Source organism: Camelina sativa, chromosome 15 (genome assembly GCF_030686135.1).
Source record: "Camelina sativa cultivar CO46 ecotype springtype chromosome 15, ASM3068613v1".
NCBI classification, from domain to species: domain Eukaryota; kingdom Viridiplantae; phylum Streptophyta; class Magnoliopsida; order Brassicales; family Brassicaceae; genus Camelina; species Camelina sativa.
Window position 1 is genome coordinate 23,723,822 of NC_141894.1, and position 24,177 is coordinate 23,747,998.

Genomic DNA, 24,177 nt, shown 5'->3' on the forward strand with positions numbered 1-24,177 from the left:
AACTTTAAAGCAACATCAAAGCAAGCCAAAGAAATTAAAAGCCCCAAATTTTAACAAGTTTCAGCAGTTTTCGTCACTTTGCCAAATTAAGAACCCTAAACCACTAAAATTCAAAAAATTTCACCAAACTATGCAATACAAGCTCCAATAATCCGCACCTAAGGTTCACAAGGTCTGAAACAAGCATAATATCATCCTATTAACATGTAAACCTAGTTATACAAGAAATTTTCAGAATTTGACAAACCTTGGTGAATTCGAAATTATTGAGAAATAGAGATGTTACCTTGTTTGCTTGAGAAATAGAGTGATAAAGAAGGATTCTAGAGCAAAATTCGAGTGAAATAGAACTTTGAATCAATAAATTCGAGCAAGAACTGAGAGAGAGCTGTGTGAGTTTGGAAACGCAAAAGAGAGAACAAAGAGGAGGAAGGTTCGAGTGTTTGCTTGATTGTCTCTTTTATCTTGCCTCAAATCGAAATTGACCGGTTTAGGCCGGTTTGGAAGCTAGACCAAGGAGGATTTCCGGTTCAATCTAAGTAAAGCAAAGTCAGAATTTTGACTTACCTTGACTTACCTGGGCAGGGAGACTTTGATCGACCACACGATCGACCATTTGGTCGATCAAATTCTTTGTGTGATCGATCAAATACTCGATCATTTCCCATCTTCTGTGCCATCTGTGTGACATTGATCGACCACCCGATCGACCATTTGGTCGATCAAATACTTTGGGCAATCGACCATTTTGTCGATCAAACTCTTTGTGCAATCGATCAATCACTCGATTATTTGCCGAGTTCGGACAGGAGCCAAGTGAGACGATCGACCACACGATCGACCATTTGGTCGATCGTTCTTCCGCAATGATCGACCATTTGGTCGATTGGTCCCTCGATCGTACAGACAAATCCTCATCACTTGAATTCTCATTGAGCTGATCTTAACACTCGACTTCCTGAAACTTTTAGCAACCAAAGAACAGGCAAAGCACACCAAATATACTAATTTAAACTGAGGAAAAAGAAAATATTTACAAGGATACCATGGGAATGCCTCCCAAGTGCGCTTGACGTTACCACACCTTTTAGGCGTCTTGGGGTTCCGAGAGAGAAACCGTGGTTCCTTCCTCGATGAAATCATTGGCAAAATAGGGCTTCAACCTCTGTCCATTCACAACAAACTCTTTCCCAGACTTGTTCAACAACACAAAGGCTCCATATGGTCGAACTTCTTTGATCTTGAATGGTCCTGACCAACGAGACTTGAGCTTTCCTGGGAATAGCCTCAACCGAGAGTTGAACAGCAAGACCAGGTCTCCATCTTTGAAAACCCTTGGAAGAATTCTCTTGTCATGGAATGCTTTTGTCCTCTCCTTGTAGATCTTTGAACTCTCATAAGCATCAAGGCGGATTTCCTCTAACTCATTCAATTGTACCAAGCGTTTCTCATGAACACTCTTGATATCAAAGTTAAGAAGCTTGACTGCCCACATTTCCTTATACTCTAACTCAACTGGCAGATGACAAAACTTTCCATAGAGAAGGTTGAATGGAGTTGTTCCAATTGGTGTCTTGTAGGCAGTTCTATATGCCCATAGAGCATCATCCAGCTTCTTTGCCCAATCCTTCCTTGTGATAACAACTGTTTGCTCAAGAATGGACTTGATTTCTCTGTTTGAAATCTCAACCTGACCACTAGTTTGGGGATGGTAAGCTGTAGCAACCTTATACTTCACTCCATGCTTCTTGAGAAGACTCTCAAAGACCTTGTTGATAAAGTGTTTCCCTCCATCACTAATGACCACTCTTGGAATACCAAACCTTGGAAAAATGATTGTCTTGAACAACTTCAACACAACCTTTGCATCATTGGTAGGACTAGCTATGGCTTCCACCCATTTAGAGACATAATCAACAGCCACAAGTATGTAATTGTTACCATAGAAAGAAGGAAATGGTCCCATGAAGTCTATACCCCATACATCAAACACTTCAACCTTTAAAATAGGAGTTTGTGGCATTTCATTTCTCCTGCTGATGTTGCCTCGTCTTTGACATGAATCACACTTGGAGATGATTTCTTGAGTGTCTTTGAACATTGTAGGCCACCACAAACCAACTGGAAGAATCTTTGTGACTGTCTTGAATGTAGCAAAATGACCTCCATAGGCTGCTCCATGACAAAGCTCTACTAACCCTTCTATCTCCTCCTTGGCAACACATCTTCTATAAATCTTGTCCTTACAAAGAGTGTAGAGGTATGGTGCATCCCAATAGTAGTTGTTGATGTCCTTGAAGAATTTTTTTCTATCATAACCCACCAAATTTGGTGGCTCTAGACCACAAGCAAGATAGTTAACATAATCAGCATACCAAGGACCATTTTCCTCCAACCTCATCACCTCTCCAAGCTTTTTCCAAGTCTCATGGCTCTTCTCAAGGAGCTGAATTGCCATTATCTGTTCTTCAGGAAGTGCATCATTGATTGGAATCTCATTATCAATCCTTAATCTTGATAGATGATCAACTACTCCATTCTCAATGCCCTTCTTGTCTTTAATCACCAAATCAAACTCTTGAAGTAGCAATATCCATCTCAACAGCCTTGGCTTAGCATCCTTCTTTGCTAAAAGATATCTCAATGCTGCATGATCAGTGTGAACAACCACTTTTGAACCCACCATGTATTGCCTAAACTTTTCAAATGCAAAGACAATAGCTAGGAGCTCTTTTTTTGTTGTAGCATACTTGATTTGGGATTCATCCAAGGTTCTACTTGCATAGTATATAACATGAAGCCTCTTGTCTTTTCTTTGACCAAGCACTGCTCCAACTGCATAGTCACTAGCATCACACATGATTTCAAATGGCAAATTCCAATCTGGAGCTTGAACTATTGGAGCACTAACCAACTCTTCCTTTATCTTCTTGAAAGCTTGAAGACACTCCTCATTAAACTCAAATTCAACTTCCTTACACAGCAGTCTTGTAAGAGGTCTAGCAATCTTTGAGAAGTCTTTAATGAACCTTCTATAGAATCCAGCATGGCCCAAAAAGCTTCTTATTCCCTTTACAGAATTTGGAGGCGCTAGGTTGGTCATCACATCAATGTTAACTTTATCAACTTCAATGCGTTTCTCAGAAATCTTATGACCCAAAACAATTCCTTCCTTCACCATGAAGTGACATTTCTCCCAGTTCAAGACCAGATTTGTTTCCTCACACCTCTTTAAGACCCTGCACAAATTAGAAAGACAACCACAAAAAGAATCTCCATAGACAGAGAAGTCATCCATGAAAACCTCCACAACATCCTCAATGAGATCAGAAAAAATTGACATCATGCATCTTTGGAAAGTAGCTGGAGCATTACACAATCCAAATGGCATCCTTCTATAAGCAAAAGTACCATAAGGACATGTGAAAGTAGTATTTTCTTGATCATTAGGATGTATGGGGATTTGAAAGAAACCAGAATAACCATCAAGAAAGCAATAATGAGTATGACTAGCAAGCCTCTCTAACATTTGATCAATAAATGGTAAAGGAAATGATATTTTCTAGAAGCAACATTGAGTCTCCTGTCCCCTATAATCAATACACATTCTATAACCAGTTATAGTTCTAGTAAGAATCAACTCATCTTTATCATTCTTAACAACTGTAACTCCTCCTTTCTTTGGCACCACATGTATAGGTGAAACCCATGTACTATCTGATATAGGATATATGATACCAGCATCAAGGAGTTTAAGAATCTCTTTCCTCACCACATCTCTTAAGTTAGGGTTTAACCTTCTTTGTGGATCAATGGAAGTCATTGATTCATCATCTAAATGAATTCTATACATGCAAAGAGTTTCAGAAATTCCTTTAATATCATCAAGTGAATAACCAATAGCTCTCCTATACTCTTTTAATTCACCTAGAAGAGTAACAGTTTCTTGTTCACTAAGTTCCTCATTGATAATGACAGGGTAAGTAGAGTTTTTACCTAGAAAAACATACCTTGGCCCCTTAGGGAGTGGTTTGAGTTCAATCTTGGGTGCCTTAAGCTCACTCCAATCTTCATTTGAATCTACTTCAACTGAACACACCACTTGCTCTTTTAACTCAAGGAAGCTTCCACCATCTTTAGAAGGCTTTTGAGAGTCAAGGATCTTTTCATAACCTTCACTATCTTCCCTTAGTAAACCAAACTCTCCTTGTTTAACTGGCAAAGTGCTTTGGAGCTCATCTTCTATAGCCAATTCCTCCAAAAGCTCATCAGCTAAAGCTTCCATCTTTTCAATGTAGAAAACTTGACCATCAATTGTAGGCTTCCTCATCACTTTGTTGATGTCAAAAGTCAAAGCTTCCTTTCCCAAATTTAACTGAATTGTCCCACTCTTCACATCAATCATTGTTCCTGCTGTCCTTAAGAATGGTCTCCCCAAGATGAGTGGATCCTTTGGTTCTTCATCCATTTCAAGCACAACAAAATCGGTTGGGATCTCAAAATGACCAATCATCACTGGTAGATCTTCAAGTACTCCAACTGGTGTTCTAACTGACCTATCAGCAAGAACAAGGGTGATCATACACTTCTTGTAGTGTGTGAAACCCAATCTTTTTGCAACTGAGAGAGGCATCAAGCTCACACTAGACCCCAGATCACATAAACAATGGCCAAAAGATAGAAGTCCCAATGTACAAGGGAGAGTGAAGCTACCAGAATCTTCAAGCTTCTTTGCTACCACCTTGTTTTGAATAATAGCACTACACTCATGAGTCAAGATAACCTTTCCTTGTAGAACTTTCTTCTTCTCCAAAACTGCATCCTTGAGGAACTTGCTGTATGATGGGTTCAAAAAGAATGCATCGATGATAGGCATTGTGATAGCAACATCCTTCATTTGTGCATCAAACATGGCTCTATACTTGTCCACTTGTTGCTTCTTGAACTGTCCAGGAAATGGCAATCTTGGTTCATATGGTGGAGGCACAAATAGAGTTTCTTTGGAAACACCTTTATTTTTCTTGGAAACTTCATCAATGACCTTGTCTTGCTTTGGTTCCTCAACCACTTTACTCTTCCCTTTGTCAACCACAACTCCTTCAGCTTCTTCGTCTTTACCCAAGTCTTTCAATATCAACTCATCTTCAACCTCAATTTCAACCACTACCTCCCCTCCTTTAGGCTCAATGTCCCTATTGAGCTCATTAGTTGGTAGTTGCTTACCACTTCTCAACATGATGGCATTGATGAACTCTTTGGGTTTTGGTTCAGGTTTCCATGGTAAAGAACCCATTTGTCTTGTTGATGATGAAGAAGCTTGTCCTTGGACTTGTGTTTGTAACGTTTCAAACTTAGCATTTAACTCACCATAGACATTGTCAACCTTTTGGTGCATAGCTTTCATTTGTGTAGCAAGTTCAATGGCTCCTCTCCCTTGTCCTTCAAGGATTTGTCTAAGTAGAGCAGTTGTGTCATCTACTTGACCTTGAGGATGTGGTGCATTCATTTGCTGCTGTGGTTGGGAATAGCTTTGAGGTTTGGCTTGGTGATTCCCTTGAGGCTTTGGTTGATAGTTGGGTTGAGAAGGAAAACAAGGTGGTTTTTGTGGTGGATAAGACTGATCTTGTGGGTTCTCCACATTGGTTCTGTGGTAAGAGAGGTTAGGGTGGTTGCGGTAATTGGGATTGAACTTGTTATACCATTGTCCACCCACATAGTTGACCTCTTCTTGTCCCTCAACACAAGCTTCCATTCCCTCTTGATACCCTTGATAGACATCACTCTTTGTAACAAAGTGGACTGGCTTTTGAGTGGCAAGAATCATCCTATCCATCTTGTCATTCAATGCTTTGATCTCCTTGCGGTGATGCTCATTCATATCAGAATGATCCCTTGTAGTTCGATCATAATCCTCCCCATAGTTGCCAGCACTTTGAGCAAGATTCTCCACCAAAGTCATACCAACATCAACATCTTGGCCAAGAGAGTTACCATTACTTGCTGTGTCAAGCAACATCCTTATCTTTGGTAGCACCCCTCTGTATAATGTGCTGAGAAGAGACTCCATGGAGAAACCATGATGAGGACATTGCATAGTATAGCCCTTGAACCTCTCCCATGCTTCACAAAAACTCTCATTTCCCTTTTGAGCAAAGCTTGATATTTCATTCCTCAACCTTGCTGTTCTTGTAGTAGAGAAAAACTTGGATAGGAAAGCTCTCTTGCATTGATCCCAAGAGGTGATTGATCCCATTGGCAGGTTCTTCTCCCAAGTCCTAGCTCTATCTCCAAGAGAAAACGGAAATAGGCAGAGTTTGAATGCATCTTCAGAGATACCATTGATTTTTACTGTCCCACACATCATATCAAACTGATCCAAGTGGTCAAGAGGGTCTTGCATAGGCAAACCATGAAACTTTGAGCTCTCCACCATGTTGATAAGACTTGACTTGATCTCATAGTTATTGTTCTCAATAGCAGGTGCTCTAATTCCTTGGCGGTTCCCATGAATGTTTGGTTGATCAAAAGCTCCAATGAATCGTGGTTTTCTTGGAGGATGGAGAGGAGCTTGGTTTGCATTGTGTTGATCATTTCCTATATGACCAGCAGCAGGAGGAGGATTGTTATCCATAGCTTGGCGGGCTAAACGGCGGTTCTCTCTTTCAAGACGGGGAATGTCGTCAACAGGCTCAAATAAGTTGGCTTGGCCTTGACTTCTCAAGTTCATAGACCTTGCAAAAGAGAATTCAAAACACCAATGCAAACTAAGTAAGTAACAATGTAAAAGAAATGAATAGGCTCAGGCAAAGTTGAAATCCTAATGGTCAAATTGAATGCAAATGGGCAACAGCGCCAAATTGATGTAGTACTTTTACTTCAATTATTTTATCAATCCACAATTTGCATTAACCAACACACCAAGAATACACAAAGATGCTTAATCTATCCTTAAACAGGAAAAGTTCTTTTGTCTCAAACTTAACTAACAAAATGATTCAAAGAAAGGAAACAAGACTTTGCAAACTCAAGGCAATAGAACACAACTAGCAACAATACTGAAAATCAAGAATAAACAAGAGAACCTTGGGCAAGGTAATTGACTTGGGAGATAGCTAATCAATCCTAAATGTCTAAGCAACAATCAAGAACAATCCTATGGCTAAGAACACTTATGCAAATCAATTCACTTCCATGATAAAGATCCTATGCTAAACAAGTGATAATCAACAATTTCCAAAGATAATCACAAGGCAAGCATGCATTAAGAACAAGTCTAAATACCACTAAGCACCCTAATCATCAATTTCCATTGGCAGGTTACTACAGGAGGTTTGTGCAGGGTTTTGCAAGTAGAGCACGCCCTATGACTAAGTTGACTGGGAAGGATGTTACTTTTGTGTGGTCACAGGAGCGTGAGGAGGGCTTTGAAAGCGTTAAGGATGTAAGATTAGAAACAAAGAGAGTAAGATGATCAAGTGTGTAGAAGAAGAGAGTTTGAGTGTGATCGAGAGAGAGTATACGAGAGAGAGAGAGAGAGAGAGTGTAAGAGATAAAAGTGTAGAAGAAGAAAAGAACTTCTTACTTAAAGCGAATCCTAGTTACATTCTAATTATAGACAAGGAAATAAGCATATTCCTACAAGATCCTATACACGATTTACATAGCTTGATAGTGACCTTCCTTCCTTAAGTCAACATGTGACTCTTCTAGGCGCCCACTTGCTTGAGATCTCCAACGGCTAAGGAAGGAAGGATCTAGATATTTTTGGTGAGACTTAAGGCTTCTTCTTCAAGGGCTTTACGCGTGTTTGACTTCAAGGGCTGGACTCACTTCATCTCTCATCTGTACGGACGGCCCATTGAATGTGTTAACCAAGTATATTTAGACTTTTCATCAATAAAAGTGACAAAATATTTTTGATTTTCTCTAGACAAACATGGAGAAGTCCACACATCCCAATGAACCAAATCAAAACAATTCTCATAAATAGTTAAAGACTTTGGGAAAACAGTTTTGCAATGTTTACCAAGTATACAAGCCTCACATTCATTGTTTTTAAAAGAAATACTTGGAAACATAATCTCTAAGGCACGAGAGAGAGGATGTCCTAATCTAGCATGCCATATAGCATTGTTTACTTTAATAGAAACATAACTAAAACAAGATGCATTAGAGGAAGATAGATTTAAGTCTTCAAGAACATATAAGTCACCCTTGGAACCTCCTTGTCCAAGAACTTGACTGGTCTCAATATCCTGAAAATGCACATTGTTAGGACCAAAGATAGCATAACAGTTTAAATCGGTAGTGGCTCGTTTAATCGAGAGTAAGTTTGATGTAAAGCTAGGCATATAAAACGCTTTAGTTGTCTTATCAAATAACTTTAGATTACCAATTCCTTTAACTGGAACTCTATCACCATTAGCTATAATCACATTTCCATTGGCCGGTTTAATTTCGCTAATCAGCCTAGAGTCACTAATCATATGATGCGAGGCTCCGGAATCAACTATAAGCGGTTTAGTTTGAATTAAAGCAAGATAAGAGTTACCGGAGTTTTCTTTGAGTGCTTTAATGAGAGCATCGAGGTCAGACTTCCTCACTAGGTCAGAGTTGGCGGCCAGGGCGGTTCCCTTCACATCCGAGAATGCTGATTTGGCTCTGCACTCGGCGGCTCCATGGTCGCTTGATGTGCTTTTGGTGCTCCACGGTTGTTCATCGACCGGTTGGCTCGAAGATGTGGGTGAAGAATCCAACACTGATTCTTGAAATGACCCGGCTTCTTGCAATGATTGCACACTGGAGGGTTCTTGTTGTCACCTCGATAGTAGCTCTTGTTTGCAGTCGCCACTTCAGCCTTGTTAGCGGTTACAAGCTCCCCCTTGCTTCCAAACAGCCCCATGGAGCCGTGCTCCTTTTGAATCTGGCTACACACGTCCTCTAGGCTAGGAAGCTTGTCCGACCTCAAGATATGCTTGATGAGGTCGTTGTAGGACGGATTCAATGTGAGAAGGAGGCCGAACACCTTGTCTTGCTCACGCCTCTTGTTCAAGATGGCCGGATCAAGGGTAGCCGGTCTAAGCATCTCAAGCTCAGCCCAATGAGACAGAAACTTCCCAAAGTGTTTGGTGAACTCCATGTCTTCTTGGCTTAGGTTGTTAATGGCCCGCTTGATCTCAAAGACTCGGTTTAAATTTGTGGTGTTACCGAACACATTTTGTAATGTGTCCCATAGATCTTTAGCCGTCTCGCAATATGAGTAGGCTTCGACTATTGGAGCGTCAAGAGAGTTTTGTATGATAGCAAGAAAACTTTGGTCTTCTTGAAACCATTTGTCTTCACCACTTGTGACCACTTCTTTGCCGTCTTTAGTAGGCTCTTCCTTGGGAGCCTCACTCGTGGTAATATGGGTCCAAAGCCCTCGGCCGTATAGTGCCGTCTTCGTGGTCCTTGCCCACAACAAGTAGTTCTCTCCTTTGAGACTAACTGGAACAATCAAGGTCTTGGTGCCTTCCATGGAGTTTTGTCCACCGGTCAATAGTATTACCCAACGGATAAACAGGATCAAATTTTGAGATTACAATGAAAACGAAGATAAAGAAAGAGCGGAATTTTGTGAAGAGTGAAGGATTTGTAACTAGGAACAATGAGGCTCTGATACCATGTAAGACTCGAAACAAAGAGAGTAAGATGATCAAGTGTGTAGAAGAAGAGAGTTTGAGTGTGATCGAGAGAGAGTATAAGAGAGAGAGAGTGTAAGAGATAAAAGTGTAGAAGAAGAAAAAAACTTCTTACTTAAAATGAATCCTAGTTACATCCTAATTATAGACAAGAGAATAAGCATATTCCTACAAGATCCTATACACGATTTCCATAGCTTGATAGTGACCTTCCTTCCTTAAGTCAACATGTGACTCTTTTAGGCGCCCACTTGCTTGAGATCTCCAACAGCTAAGGAAGGAAGGATCTAGATATTTTTGTTGAGACTTAAGGCTTCTTCTTCAAGGGCTTTACTCGTGTTTGACTTCAAGGGCTGGACTCACTTCATCTCTCAACTGTACGGACGGCCCATTGAATATGTTGAACCGTGAGCGACTAAGATGTACCGTGATCTCAAGAGGTACTATCATTGGATCGGGATGAAGAAGGATTTGGTTAGTTGGGTTTCGAGGTGAGATGTGTGTCAGCTAGTGAAGGCTGAGCATCAGGTTCCTGGCGGGTTACTGAAGAGTTTACCCATTCCTGAGTGGAAGTGGGATATGATCACCATGGATTTTGTGGTAGGATTGCCAGTGTCACGGACCTTTGATGCTATTTGGGTCATTGTGGACCAGTTGACTAAGTCAGCACATTTTCTGGCCATTAAGAAGACTGATGGAGCAGCGGTCTTGGCTAAGAAGTATGTGAGAGAGATAGTCAGATTGCATGGGGTGCCAGCGAGCATTGTGTCTGACAGGGATTCTAAGTTCACTTCGGTGTTCTAGAAGGCATTTCAGGCAGAGATGGGCACGAAGGTTCAAATGAGTACAGCTTATCATCCCCAGATAGGTGGATACTCTGAGAGGACGATCCAGACGCTGGAGGATTTGCTGAGGATGTGTGTGTTGGATTAGGGTGGCCATTGGGCAGATCACCTGAACCTGGTAGAGTTTGCTTACAACAACAGTTATCAGGCGAGTATTAAGATGGATCCTTATGAGGCTTTGTATGGGAGACCATGTCGTACACCATTATGCTGGACTCAGGTGGGGAAGAGGAGCATGTTTGGTGCTACTTTTGTTCAGGAGACCTTAGAGAAGATTCAGGTTCTAAAGCTGAACATGAAGGAGGCTCAGGATAGGCAGAGGAGTTATGCTGATAGGAGGAGGAGAGATCTTGAGTTTCAGGTAGGAGACAGAGTGTACCTCAAGATGGCCATGTTGTGGGGTCCGAACAGGTCATTATAAGATACTAAGTTGAGTCTGAGGTATATAGACCGGAGTTACGTGAGGTTATGCGTGCATTCCATAAGGTTTTCCATGTGTCTATGTTGCGGAAGTGTCTCCGTGAGGGTGAGCAGGTGTTGGCTAAGATTCCTGAGGATCTTCAGCCTAACATGACATTGGAGGCGAGACCAGTGAGGGTTCTCGAGAGGAGGATCAAGGAACTTCGGAAGAAAAAGATTCCTTTGATGAGAGTCCTGTGGGACTGTGATGGTGTTGAGGAGCAGACTTGGGAGCATGAGGCGAAGATGAAAGCAAGGTTCAAGAAGTGGTATGAGAAGCAAGCCGCGACTTGAGCTTGTTTAGCCTGGTCGCATCTGTAATCCGTGGCTGGAGCGGGAATGGAGTATTCCAGCCCATCTCTCTTGTTTACTCGGTCGCTTGGGGTGGTTGGTTGTGCAACTCAGTAAAAAGATGAGGTGGTGCTTGGGGTACAAAGTTTCCGTGAGACGGGGTTTTTGGAGGAAAGTTTCTTAAAATAGAAGTTTCCAAAAGTGGAAAGTTTCCAAAAATGGAAAGTTCTAGATATGAAAAGTTTTAAGGGAGTTAGAATTTGTCCATTTTAGCGGTGGAGAGCCTTTGAGGGGCTTGTGTGTGGCCTTAGTGGCGGACTTTCGAGTTAGTGTGCCCGTGTATGGCAGTCTTTTTAAACATTGTGTGGCCTTTGTGGCGGGCTGTTTAGTTGTGTTTGGCCTTTGTGGCGGGCTGTTTAGCCGTGTGTGGCCTTTATGGCGGGCTGTTTAGCCAATTGCATGGCGTTTGTGGCGGGCTGTTTAGCCGTAGTGTCTTTGTGACGGTCCTTCGGGACAGAAGGTCTTTGTGACGGTCCTTCGGGACGAGAGGCCTTGGTGGCGGTCCTCTTTAGGACATTTGTTTGGCCTTGGTGGCGGTCCTCTTTAGGACATTTGTTTGGCCTTGGTGGCGGTCCTCTTTAGGACATTTTGTTTGGCCTTGGTGGCGGTCCTCTTTAGGACATTTTGTTTGGCCTTGGTCGCGGTCCTCTTTAGGATATTTTGTTCGGCCTTGGTGGCGGTCCTTGAGGCAGGTATATGATCCTTGTGTGGTCATGAGGTATTCCAGTGAGGGGATATGTGGTTGGTAGGACATTGAGATGTTTTACACGAGGCACGGGAAGGAAACCTGGATAGGGATAGGACTCAGACGTGTTCAGAATTGTTTGCTCGCGACTCTTGGAGGACTTAGGTTCTCCTAGTACTGCCATATTCAGAGACTTTGTGGCTTGGGAATATGGTGGGTATATCGACTTTGGATGACGATCCAGGGGCGCGCTGTAGGGTGGCAACCCGAGAGACGAGTTTTGGATTTTTCCTTATATATTTTATGGCATGCGGGTTTAGGCCTGATGAGGAGCCAACATTGGCATACAGACTTAGGTCTGATAAGGAGCCAATAAAAACTCAAGGTTTAGGCCTATGAGTAAAGGAAAGTCCAAAAAGTCGAGAGCATATAATGCCTGGAGCGTGAGTTTATCGCCTAGAGGTGACCTTCTGTAGATCGGTCGGAGGAGTGCGGGCCGTGGAGACGGCCGCATGGGAGTCCTTGGCTGATGGTTGTTCGAGATTCGAGGATGAATCTAGATTGGTGGGGGAGAATTGTAACATCCGTGAACCGAAATCCCGGTTTGGGAGTTGCATCGGTCGATGCAAAGTGTGCATCAGTCGATGCAAGGTCAAGTTCCTGCGTTTTGACTTAAGTCAAATGCTGCGTTTTGGGTGAAGAAAAAACCCTTAACACGATTTTTGTCTCCTTTGTTTGGTGGTGGCCATTTTTGAGAAATAGAAAGAGAGAAAAAGCTTTGTGAGAGTTTTTGAGCGTTTTTGGGAGATTCTTGGAGGTTGGTGACGTTTCTTGGTGAGATTTGTAGCTGGGATCATCGTGGGAGCTTCCTAGAAGCGTTTTCTTCTTGTGTTTAGGTTCAGATTCTTCTTGGCAAAGGTAAGAACAGGACCATGGCTTATCTAAGCTAGAGAACTCTTTAATCTGCTTGTTGTGTGATGTTAGACTTGTTAGATTGTTGCTATGGACATTAGGAAGCTTTCTTGTGGCTTGAGATCAAGTTTTGTGGTTGTAGGAACGAAGATCCGGCAAGAAGCTTCGGAGGAAAACGATGCTCGGCATTGCATCGGTCGATGCACATTGTGCGTCGGTCGATGCAGATGCGAGGACAGCGCGTAAACTCTAGGGTTTCGTGTTATGTCGAGCATGCGTAGGTCGATGCATTGGGAGCATCGGTCGATGCAAGTTAACCTTGCATCGGTCGACACAGATCTTGCGTCGGTCGACGCAACCTCCATTTGGTATCGGTCGATGCATGTTGGTGTCGGTCGATGCAGACTCCTGGTTTGTTGATTGGTTGTTGATGATGGTTAGAGATGACTCTATTGCTTGTGTGTATAGCCCAGTAGATGGGAGGATTGCCTTACTGAGTGTTTATAAAATACTGATGCATTGCAATATGTGTTTGTGGTGCAGGTAAAGGCAAAGTGTGATCATGAAATCAAGGCAATGAAGAGGAGGATATTCTAGGGACTCGGTTTGATGTTGTCTGGCATTGCTAGGTTGCTAGAGTTGGGTCATTAGAAACATTGCTAGGTTGCTGGTTTCATGTTTTCGGATGTTTGGTTATTGGATATTGTTTATGTTATACTATTGGTTCATTATTGGATTATATTGGTATTGTTATTCCTCTGTTGATTGTGATTGTGGTTAGGTGGCTAGTGGGTATGGGACCACTAGCTGTAGTTTAATTATTTATTATATAAAAAAATGGTCGGTCCTTTCACATCATCTGGGGAGAGTTTCCAAAAGAACCGGTGTTTCCCTACTGTAACCGATGGAGGTGGATGATCATGATATTCTTGATATACCTTAAAAAAAAAGTACTCTTGAGATAAAATAATTTGTGATACTCAATACAATATTATAATTATTTCTATTTTATTTCTATTTTAATTTTTCTTAAAATGATTCACACAATCGTACCTTGTTAGTTAAACACATAAGTAAATTTCTGTTTTAATTGTTTACGAGCCATGACTCATGGCCGTCGCTAACTTTTCGAGGGCTACAATCAAAGAAAAAAATGGGCTAAATTTTGTGACTCTATGCAATAATATATATATATATATATATATATATATATATGTTTTAAATATTTATTATAACTGTAACAACCGTCCCATGGACTCCACTAGCCCACCGCTAGTTGCCCCAACGGACCGTCCGTAGACCCTGCTAGCCCCCCGCTAGCCGTCCCAACGGACACTAAGCTGGCTCTGCAGGGCATCGATCCTAACCCATCACTGTGGATATCCAAATCCAAAGTAGGTTATTGGTGCGCCAGGCGTTCCTCGAACCTTGGTCCCCTGAAACGACCAACCTTTTCTAAAAAAAATAAATAATAATAAATATAATATAATAAATTAACTATAACTAGTGGTCCCATACCCACTAGCCACCTAACCACAATCACAACCAACAGCGGAATAACAATACCAATAACCAATAAATAATATCCAATAAATATAATAACCAATAGAATAATACCTAGTATTAATTCCAATCATAAACTAATGATCCAAACAACATAAACCAGTGAACCAACAATCCTAAGCAATATTCTAGGACTCAACTCTAGCAACCTAACAGAAGCTAGACAACCAAGCGAACCACTAGAACATCCTCCTTTTCATTGCCTTGATTCCACGGTCACACATTGCCTTTACCTGCACCACAAACACATATGCAATGCATGAGTATTTTATAAACACTCAGTAAGGCAATCCTCCCACCTACTGGGCTATACACACAAGCAATAGAGTATCAATAACCAACACACAACAATCAACAAACGACAAATAACAAACCAGGACTCAGCATCGACCGACGCCAACATGCATCGACCGATGCCAAATGGGGAAGCATCGATCAACACAGAAGCTGCATCGACTGATGCAAGTGTAACTTGCATCGACCGATACCCAATCCGCATCGACCGACGCATGCTCGACGTAACATGAAAACCCTAGAGTTTTATGCATCGATAGACGCAACGTCGAGCACCGTGTTTTCCCCGAAGCTTCTCGCCGGATCTTCGTTCCTACAACCATAAACCTCGATCCCAAGCCACAAGAAAGCTTCCTAACGTCCATAGCAACGAAATAACAAGTCTAACATCACACAACAAACATATTAAAGAGTCCTCTAGCTTAGATAAGCCATGGTCATGCACTTACCTTTGCCACAGAAGAATCTGAACCTCTAACAAACAAGAACAAGCCTCTAGGAAGCTCCTACAACGATCAGCTACAGATCTCACCAAGAAACGCCACAAATCTCCAGAAATCACCAAGAACTCTCAATAACTTTTTCTCTCCTTTCGTTTCTCTCAAAAACGGCCACCACCCACGAATGAGACAAGAACTCGCGTTAAGGGTTTTTCCTTCACCAAAAATGCAGCGTTTGACTTAAGTCAAAACGCAGAGAATTGAGTTAGCATCGACCGATGCTCCAACTGCATCGATCGATGCACACCCTAAACCGGGATTCCAGTTCGCGGGTGTTACAATTCTCCCCCACCAAACTAGATTCGTCCTCGAATCTCGAACAACCATCAGCCAAGGACTCCCGTGCAACCGTCTCCACGGCCTGCACTCCTCCGACCGATCTACAGAAAGTCACCTCTAGGCGATAGACTCACGGTCTAGGCGTCATTTGCTCTCAACTTTTGGACTTTCCTTTACTCATAGGCCTAGACCTTGAGTTCTTACTGGCTCCTCATCAGACCTAAGTCTGCATGCCAAATGTTGGCTCCTCATCGGGCCTAAACCCGCATGCCATAATATATAAGGAAAAATCCAAACTCGTCTCTCAGGTGGTCACCCTACAGCGCGCCTTCGGACCGTCGTCCGAAGTCGATATACCAATCATACTCCCAAGCCACAAAGTCTCTGAATATGGCAGTACTATGAGAACCTAAGTCCTCCAAGAGCTGCGAGCAAACAATTCTGAACACGTCTGATACTATCCCTATCCAGGTTTCCTTCCCGTGGCTCGCGTAAAACATTTCAATGCCCTACCAACCACATATCCCCTCACTGGAATACCTCATGACCACTCAAAGATCATATACATGCCACAAGGGCCGCCACAAAGGCCAAACAAAATGTCCTAAAGAGGACCGCCACCAAGGCCAAACAAAATGTCCTAAAGAGTACCGCCACCAAGGCCCAACAAATGTCCTAAAGAGGACCACCACCAAGGCCAAACAAATGTCCTAAAGAGGACCGTCAAAAAGACACTCTGGCTCAACAGCCCGTCACAAAGACCATCTGTCCCGAAGGAACGTCACAAAGACCATCTGTCCCGAACGACCGTCACAAAGACCATCTGTCCCGAAGGACCGTCACAAAGACCATCTGTCCCGAAGGACCTTCACAGAGACACTCTGGCTAAACAGCCCGCCACAAAGGCCACGCAATTGGCTAAACAGCCCGCCACAAAGGCCACACAACGGCTAAACAGCCCGCCACAAAGGCCACACAATGTCTAAAAGACCGTCCCACACACAGGCACACTGACTCGAAAGTCTGCCACTAAGGCCAAACACAAGCCCTTCCAAGGCTCTCCACCGCTAAAATGGACAAATTCTAACCCCCGTAAAACTTTCCATATTTAGCACTTTCCATTTTTGGAAACTTACCACTTTTGGAAACTCCTATTCCAGGAAATTTTCCTCCAGAAACCCCACCTCACGGAAACTTTGTATCCCGAGCACCACCTCATCTTGTTACTGAGTTGCACAACCAACCACTCCAAGCAATCGAGTGACAAGAGAGATTGGCTGGAATACTCCATTCCCGCTCCAGCCACGGATTACAGATGGAACCAGGCTAAACAAGCTCAAGTCGCGGCTTGTTTCTCATACCACTTCTTGAACCTCAGGCTCCCAAGTCTGCTCCTGAACACCATCACAGTCCCACAGGACTCTCATCAAAGGAATATTCTTCTTCCAAAGTTCCTTGATCCTCCTCTCGAGAACCCTCACTGGTCTCGCCTCCAATGTCATGTTATGGTGAAGATCCTCAGGAATCTTAGCCAACACCTGCTCACCCTCACGGAGACACTTCCTCAACATAGACACATGGAAAACCTTATGGAATGCACGCATCACCTCAGGTAACTCCAAACTATATGCCACTGGTCCAACCCGCTCAATCACATTGAATGGACCCATATACCTCAGACTCAACTTAGTCTCTGACAATGACCTGTTCGGACCCCGCAACATGGCCATTTGGAGGTACACTCTGTCTCCTACCTGAAACTCAAGATCTCTGCTCCTCCTGTCGGCATAACTCCTCTGCCTATCCTGAGCCTCCTCCATGTTCAGCTTGAGAACTCGAATCTTCTCTGAGATCTCCTGAAGAAAACTATCACCAAACATGCTCCTCTCCCCCACCTGAGTCCAGCAAAATGGTGTACGACATGGTCTCCCATACAAAGCCTCATAAGGAGCCATCTTAATACTCGCCTCATAATTGTTGTTGTAAGCTAACTCTACCAGGTTCAGGTGATCTGCCCAATGGCCACCCCAATCCAACACACACATCCTCAGCAAATCCTCCAGCGTCTAGATCGTCCTCTCAGACTGTCCATCTGTCTGGGGATGATAAGTTGTACTCTTGTGCACCTTAGTGCCCATCTCTGCCTGAAATGCCTTCCAGAACACCAAAGTGAACTTAGAATCTCTGTCAGACACAATGCTTGCTGGCACCCCATGCAATCTGATTATCTTTCTCACATACTTCTTAGCCAAGATCGCTGCTCCATCAGTCTTCTTAATGGCCAGAAAATGTGCTGACTTAGTCAACCGGTCCACAATGACCTAAATAGCATCAAAGGTCCGTGACACTGGCAATCCTACCACAAAATCCATGGTGATCATATCCCACTTCCACTCAGGAATGGGTACACTCTTCAGTAAACCGCCAGGAACCTGATGCTCAGCCTTCACTAGCTGACACACATCACACCTCAAAACCCAACTAGCTACATCCTTCTTCATCCCGACCCAATGATAGTACCTCTTGAGATCACGGTACATCTTAGTCGCTCCTGGATGAACTTGCTCGCATGAGCCTCTCTCAGAATCTCCTGCCTCAACACCTCATCCTTAGGCACCCAAACCCGACCGTGCACTAAGATAGTGCCATTCTTAGAGGCATTCACCAGCCCCAAATCCTTCTCCTGAGCCAACCACACCCTACTCAGAAGATCTGCTCTATCCACTGCTTCCAAACCCAACGGTTCCTGTGAAACAGCACACAAGCTCAAAACACTGATCTCTCCTACCAGAGACTCCATCTTCTGCTCCTGAGCCAAAGCTACCCTCTTCCGACTCAGAGCATCTGCAACCGTATTATCCTTACTAGAATGATAGGCTATCTCCAAATCATAATCCGCCACAAGTTCCATCCACCGCCTCTGTCTCAAATTCAGCTCAGGCTGAGTGAATATATACCTCAGGCTCTTATGATATGTAAACAAATTCAGCTCAGGCTGAGTGAATATATACTTCAGGCTCTTAAGATCTCCAAATCTTTAGGGCAAAAACTACAGCACCCATCTCCAAATCATGAGTAGGATAGTTGCCTTCATGCACCCGCAACTACCGCGAAGCATAGGCAATCACCTATCCATGCTGCATCAGAACACGCCCCAAACCAACTCTAGATGCATCTGTATAAACCACATAGGGTTCTCCCTGCTCAGGCAAAGCCAACACTGGCGCAGTAGTCAACATCTCCTTCAGGCTTGCAAAGCCTTCCTCACACTCTTCTGACCAAATAAAAGGAACATCCTTCCATGTCAACTTAGTCATAGGACGTGCTTTGCTCGCAAACCCCTGCACAAACCTCCTGTAGTATCCTGCCAATCCAAGAAAACTCCTGATCTCTGTGGCATTATGCGGTCTAGGCCAATCCCTGATAGCCTGAATCATCTCTGGATCCACAGAAACCCCGTCTACATACACAATATGACCCAGAAAGCCCATCTCACGCTGCCAAAAACTACACTTGTTCAACTTAGCAAACAACTTCTGCTCATGGAGCTTCTCCATAACTGCCCTCAAATGCACTGCATGCTCCTCAGGACTCTTAGAATAAACCAGGATATCGTCGATGAAAATGATGACAGACACATCCAAAAACTCCTAAAACAAGCTGTTCATCATTCTCATAAACGCTGCTGGCGCGTTAGTCAACCCGAAAGGCCTCACCACAAACTCATAATGCCCATACCTCTTCCTGAAAGCAGTCTTCCTCACATCTGCCTCGTCTATCGGTATCTGATGATAACCCGACGCCAGATCTACCTTGGAGAACCAAGTAGCACCCCTCAACTGATTCAACAACTCATCGATCCTAGGAAGAGGATACTTGTTCTTCACAGTGACCCGGTTCAAACCCCGATAATCAATGTACAACCTGAAACTCCCATCCTTCTTCTTCACAAACAACACCAGCGCTCCCCACGGTGATACACTAGGACGGATGAACCCCTTACTCAATAAATCCTCTAGCTGCTTCTTCAGCTCTGTCATCTCTGGTGGAGCCATCTTGTAAGGAGCCTTGGATAACGGCATCGTCCCCGGTTCCAGTTCAATGGTAAAAGGATCCGACCGAGATGGTGGTAATCCCTACAAAGACTGAAACACATCCTCAAACTCCTCCACCACTGGAATACCGCTAACCGTAGACTTCCCCACTGCCTCTGGCATAGATATAGTAACCAGATAAGACTCACGGCCCTTCCTGATCATCTTCCCAGCCTGAATGGCTGAGATCACGAGACTCCCCGAAGTCGGTCTAATACCCTGAAAAACCAACTTCCCTCCTGAACGCTCAAACTCCACTCTACCCCGATGGCAATCCAAATGCACCATATGCTGATGCAACCAATCCATCCCGAGAATAACATCATATAGTTCCACTGGACTGATAAGCAAATCCACTGGCCACGACTCCCCTGCGATCTGAATATCAATTCCTCTAGCTCGTCCAATCACTCTCAGGAACTCACCTCCCGCAACCCTGACAACTCCTTCACGCTCTCCAGGATCTCCGCTGATCCCCGCACACTCCGGAGTATTGAAGCTATGAAAAGCTCCAGAATCAAACATAACATGGGACTTAAACCCACCCACCAACAAGGTCCCTACACAAACCTCTTGTGTTGATAACCTAACACTTTATCACAGAAAACATATACAATCTGAACCTACTAAAATTCACAACGTTTAAGTACCAGAAATTATACCTCTGATCGCCCCGGCACTGGTTCCACCAGTCTCTACTGTCGTGTAAACACGTGGCGCCTGCTCAACCCGTGCCACCTGCTAACCTCCAGGCTGCACCTGCTGCATCGCTTCCACTGCTGCCGGTTGCAACTTGGGACCAAAAGGCCTGATGTGCCCTGTCTCCCTACAATGATAACATACCCGAGGCTTTATTTACTTTGTTAAATAAGTCATAAAACATTACTACGAAGATGGCGCCAGGCTTAAGGCCAAAATACAATTAATAAAATTTTACAAAAAGAAACAACAACTTGCAAAGGCAACGCAACTCTACACCGGCTGGCCTAACGTCCTATGCTCCCCGCTAAGGCATTTCCCACTAAGCTTACCTGCAACACAAAATATGGAGTCTTGAGTGCTACATCACTCAGTGAGTTCGGCAACCTAACAAGAAACCAAAACCCAAACCCCAACCCCAGCAAGCTACACACAACATGCAAGCTAACTAACTGCATGCAGCACTCAAATGTAACATGCAAACCAAACGCAAGAAAAACAAGAAACAAAATATGCAAGTTAGTCAAGCAATCTCCAAGTATACTATCAAAGTATACGCATGCGGAATCTAACAACTGATCTCGCCTTCACTTTAACGCTTCAACGCTTCATCACTTCATCACCTCATCACTTCCCCCACACCCGTGAACACCTATACTCACAGCCACAAAGGCACGCGAGTATAGAACATCACATGCGAGTTCCTCTCAACAGGCAGTCTCGCCTACACCGTCGTGTAGTACTCGGCCCAAGGCTGCAATCCCGTCTCTCTGAGTCTTCGTAATCCGCACCAATTACGGTGTTTGGGGAAGTCTTCTCCTGCACAACCTCAACACACAACCAAACAAACCTGCAAAGCGCACAAGCTACATGCAAGCTACAAACAACTACATGAAATGCACACAAGCAACATGCAACACAAATAAGCAACATGCGAGGCACACAAGCCACATGCAACAACAAACAAGCAACATGTAATGCACACAAGCCACATGCGAACAACTACCACTAACATGCAACGCACACAAGCAAACATGCAACCACAAATAAGCAACATACAAGCCTTAGAATCTAGAGAAATATCTAGAAACTAAGCGCTAGACACAACCTCACACGAATATGCAAGAAACTAAGAAAACGAGACTTAACTTCCTAGAACTTCGATCTAGAAAGAAAAGAAACGAATCTACCCAATATCCCAACGAAAATGCTTAGATTTCACCATAAATCTTAAGCGAAAATAACTTAAAATCCCTCCTATCATGTGCCATATCACATGCTTCGAAACTCACCTGGCTTAGCTGAGAAGAATCGATCTAATCGGACTTCAAGCAGGGACTTGACGCGAACGGCTCCTACAACAGCACTTTGCTAACACGCGCGGATGAGAATTTCTAAGGGAAGAACTCTCTCTCTCTCTCGCTCTTTCTCTAACTCTCCCTCTTACTCTCTCCAACTTCTCTTACTCTCTCTTTTACTCTAACTTAACAAGAGAAACGAAAATCTCCCTTAACACACACTAAGACCTCCTATTTATAGTGGAATGGTGAGTCCTTTGGGCGGCGGATTCGACCAATGCATGTCGCATGCACTCTCCTCATTAGTGTGTATTAGTGAACCACTTAACACTTGGAAGAAAACCGCTTTGCCACCTTGATTCCCACTTATCTCTTTTGATTTCTTTAATCCTCCCACTAAGCTCCACTAATCTTCTTTGAAATGTTTAATTTCCCCACTAACTCCAACTAACTTCTCTTGATTAAAATAATCATTCCACTCTATTCCTTTGACTTAGACAATTTGTAGTGATGAGAAGTCTTCTAGCGTTCTCGGTCGATCATCATTGATCCTCGGCAGCTCTCTCGGGCACTCTCGACATCTATCGGCAACTTCCTCGAATACTCGACAATCCCCTCGGGTACTCGACGATCCCCTCGGGTACTCGACAATTCTCTCGGGTACTCGATAATTCTTTCGGGTACTCGACAATTCTTTCGGGTACTCGACAATCTCGGTCGATGCATCTCAGACGGCTATCGACAATCCCTCCGGCAACTCTCGGATACACTTCGGTATTCCTCGGACAATTCTCTCGATCCCCTCTGGACTTCTCCCGATTCTCTCGGACATCTTCGGACAATTCTCAGTCCTTCGGACGACTCTGACGGTACGTCGCGGTCAACTTAGCCATTTCTCAATTCGCTCATAATTTCTCGGACTTGTCTTCAACAATTCTCCTAATCTCCTTGTTGGCTTCCTTTCTTGGTCTTTTGGCCTTGGGTTTTCATTTTGGAATTTACCCCTTGGTGAGGGTCACTACACCGCGTCACCGTGGAATCACACAATCGGCTGACTCACATAGTTAATCAAGGCATGCAAATCCCAAACATCTACAACAGAAACCTAGTGAACCCAAACCTAGAACCGTAAGGGCTCTGATACCAAAATGAAACGACCGACCCTTTAAAAAAAAAATAATAATAAATAAAATATAATAGATAAACTACAACTAGTGGTCTCATACCCACTAGCCACCTAACCACAATCACAACCAACAGCGGAATAACAATACCAATAACCAATAAATAATATCCAATAAATATAATAACCAATAGAATAATATCCAGTATTAATTCCAATCATAAACTAATGATCCAAACAACATAAACCAGTGAACCAGCAATCCTAAGCAACATTCTAGGACTCAACTCTAGCAACCTAACAGAAGATAGACAACCAAGCCAACCACTAGAACATCCTCCTCTTCATTGCCTTGATTCCACGGTCACACTTTGCCTTTACCTACACCACAAATACATATTGCAATGCATGAGTATTTTATAAACACTCAGTAAGGCAATCCTCCCATCTACTGGGCTATACACACAAGCAATAGAGTATCAATAACCAACACACAACAATCAACAAACGACAAATAACAAACCAGGACTCAGCATCGACCGATGCCAACATGCATCGACCGATGCCAAATGGGGAAGCATCGATCGACACGGAAGCTGCATCGACCGATGCAACTGTAACTTGCATTGACTAATACCCAATCCGCATCGACCGACGCATGCTCGACGTAACACGAAAACCATAGAGTTTTACGCGCCGTCCTCGCACTCGCATCGACCGATGCAAGATATGCATCGATCGACGCAACGTCGAGCACCGTGTTTTCTCCGAAGCTTCTCGCCAGATCTTCGTTCCTACAACCATAAAACTCGATCCCAAGCCACAAGAAAGCTTCCTAACGTCCATAGCGACGATCTAACAAGTCTAACATCACACAACAAACAGATTAAAGAGTCCTCTAGCTTAGATAAGCCATGGTCATGCACTTCCCTTTGCCACAGAAGAATCTGAACCTCTAACAAACAAGAACAAGCCTCTAGGAAGCTCCTACAACGATCCAGCTACAAATCTCACCAAGAAACGCCACAAATCTCCAGAAATCACCAAGAACTCTCAATATCTTTTTCTCTCCTTTCGTTTCTCTCAAAAACGGCCACCACCCACGAATGAGACAAAAACTCGCGTTAAGAGTTTTTCTTTCACCCAAAACGCAGCGTTTGACTTAAGTCAAAACACAGAGAATTGAGTCAGCATCGACCGATGCTCCAACTGCATCGATCGATGCACACCCTAAACCGGGATTCCGGTTCGCGGGTGTTACATCCCCACCCTTTAACAATCTTCCCACAGGACAAGCTGTCACCAATTGACCTACTGGTGGATTTGGATGAATAGTTCCATTTCACGGTGAGGCGTTCGGATCGATGCCCTGCAGGGCCAGCTTCGGGGTTTTGG

The 24,177-nt window shown here is 43.6% G+C and overlaps 1 protein-coding gene, 1 non-coding gene and 1 pseudogene across 2 annotated transcripts; 1 reads left to right on the plus strand and 2 right to left on the minus strand.

The window, feature by feature from the left end:
* Positions 1-1,087: 1,087 nt before the first annotated feature.
* On the minus strand, positions 1,088-6,727 carry LOC147926997 (uncharacterized). Its single transcript, XM_087487265.1, has 4 exons — positions 5,714-6,727; positions 4,011-5,560; positions 3,164-3,239; positions 1,088-1,129 (listed from the first exon to the last, which is right to left on the minus strand). Exons 1-4 carry the CDS (start codon positions 6,725-6,727, stop codon positions 1,088-1,090), a joined length of 2,682 nt encoding a protein of 893 aa, XP_087343391.1.
* LOC147926998 (small nucleolar RNA R71) lies at positions 6,072-6,178 on the plus strand. Its single transcript, XR_015583075.1, has one exon. It is a non-coding gene; the product is annotated as a small nucleolar RNA R71 (small nucleolar RNA).
* A 1,380-nt stretch (positions 6,728-8,107) lies between the features above and the next one.
* LOC147926999 (uncharacterized) lies at positions 8,108-9,085 on the minus strand (annotated as a pseudogene).
* Positions 9,086-24,177: the final 15,092 nt, after the last annotated feature.

What these genes read in the sequence shown, in the direction of transcription:
- LOC147926997 (XM_087487265.1), bottom strand. Translation starts at nt 6,727, where the DNA reads ATGAACTTGAGAAGTCAAGGCCAAGCCAACTTATTTGAGCCTGTTGAC. An exon ending in GACAAGAAGAGGTCAACTAT is followed by an intron (nt 5,561 to 5,713) that starts GTGGGTGGACAA and finishes TATCAACCAAAG; the next exon opens with CCTCAAGGGAATCACCAAGC. An exon ending in CCACTCCCTAAGGGGCCAAG is followed by an intron (nt 3,240 to 4,010) that starts GTATGTTTTTCT and finishes TAATTTGTGCAG; the next exon opens with GGTCTTAAAGAGGTGTGAGG.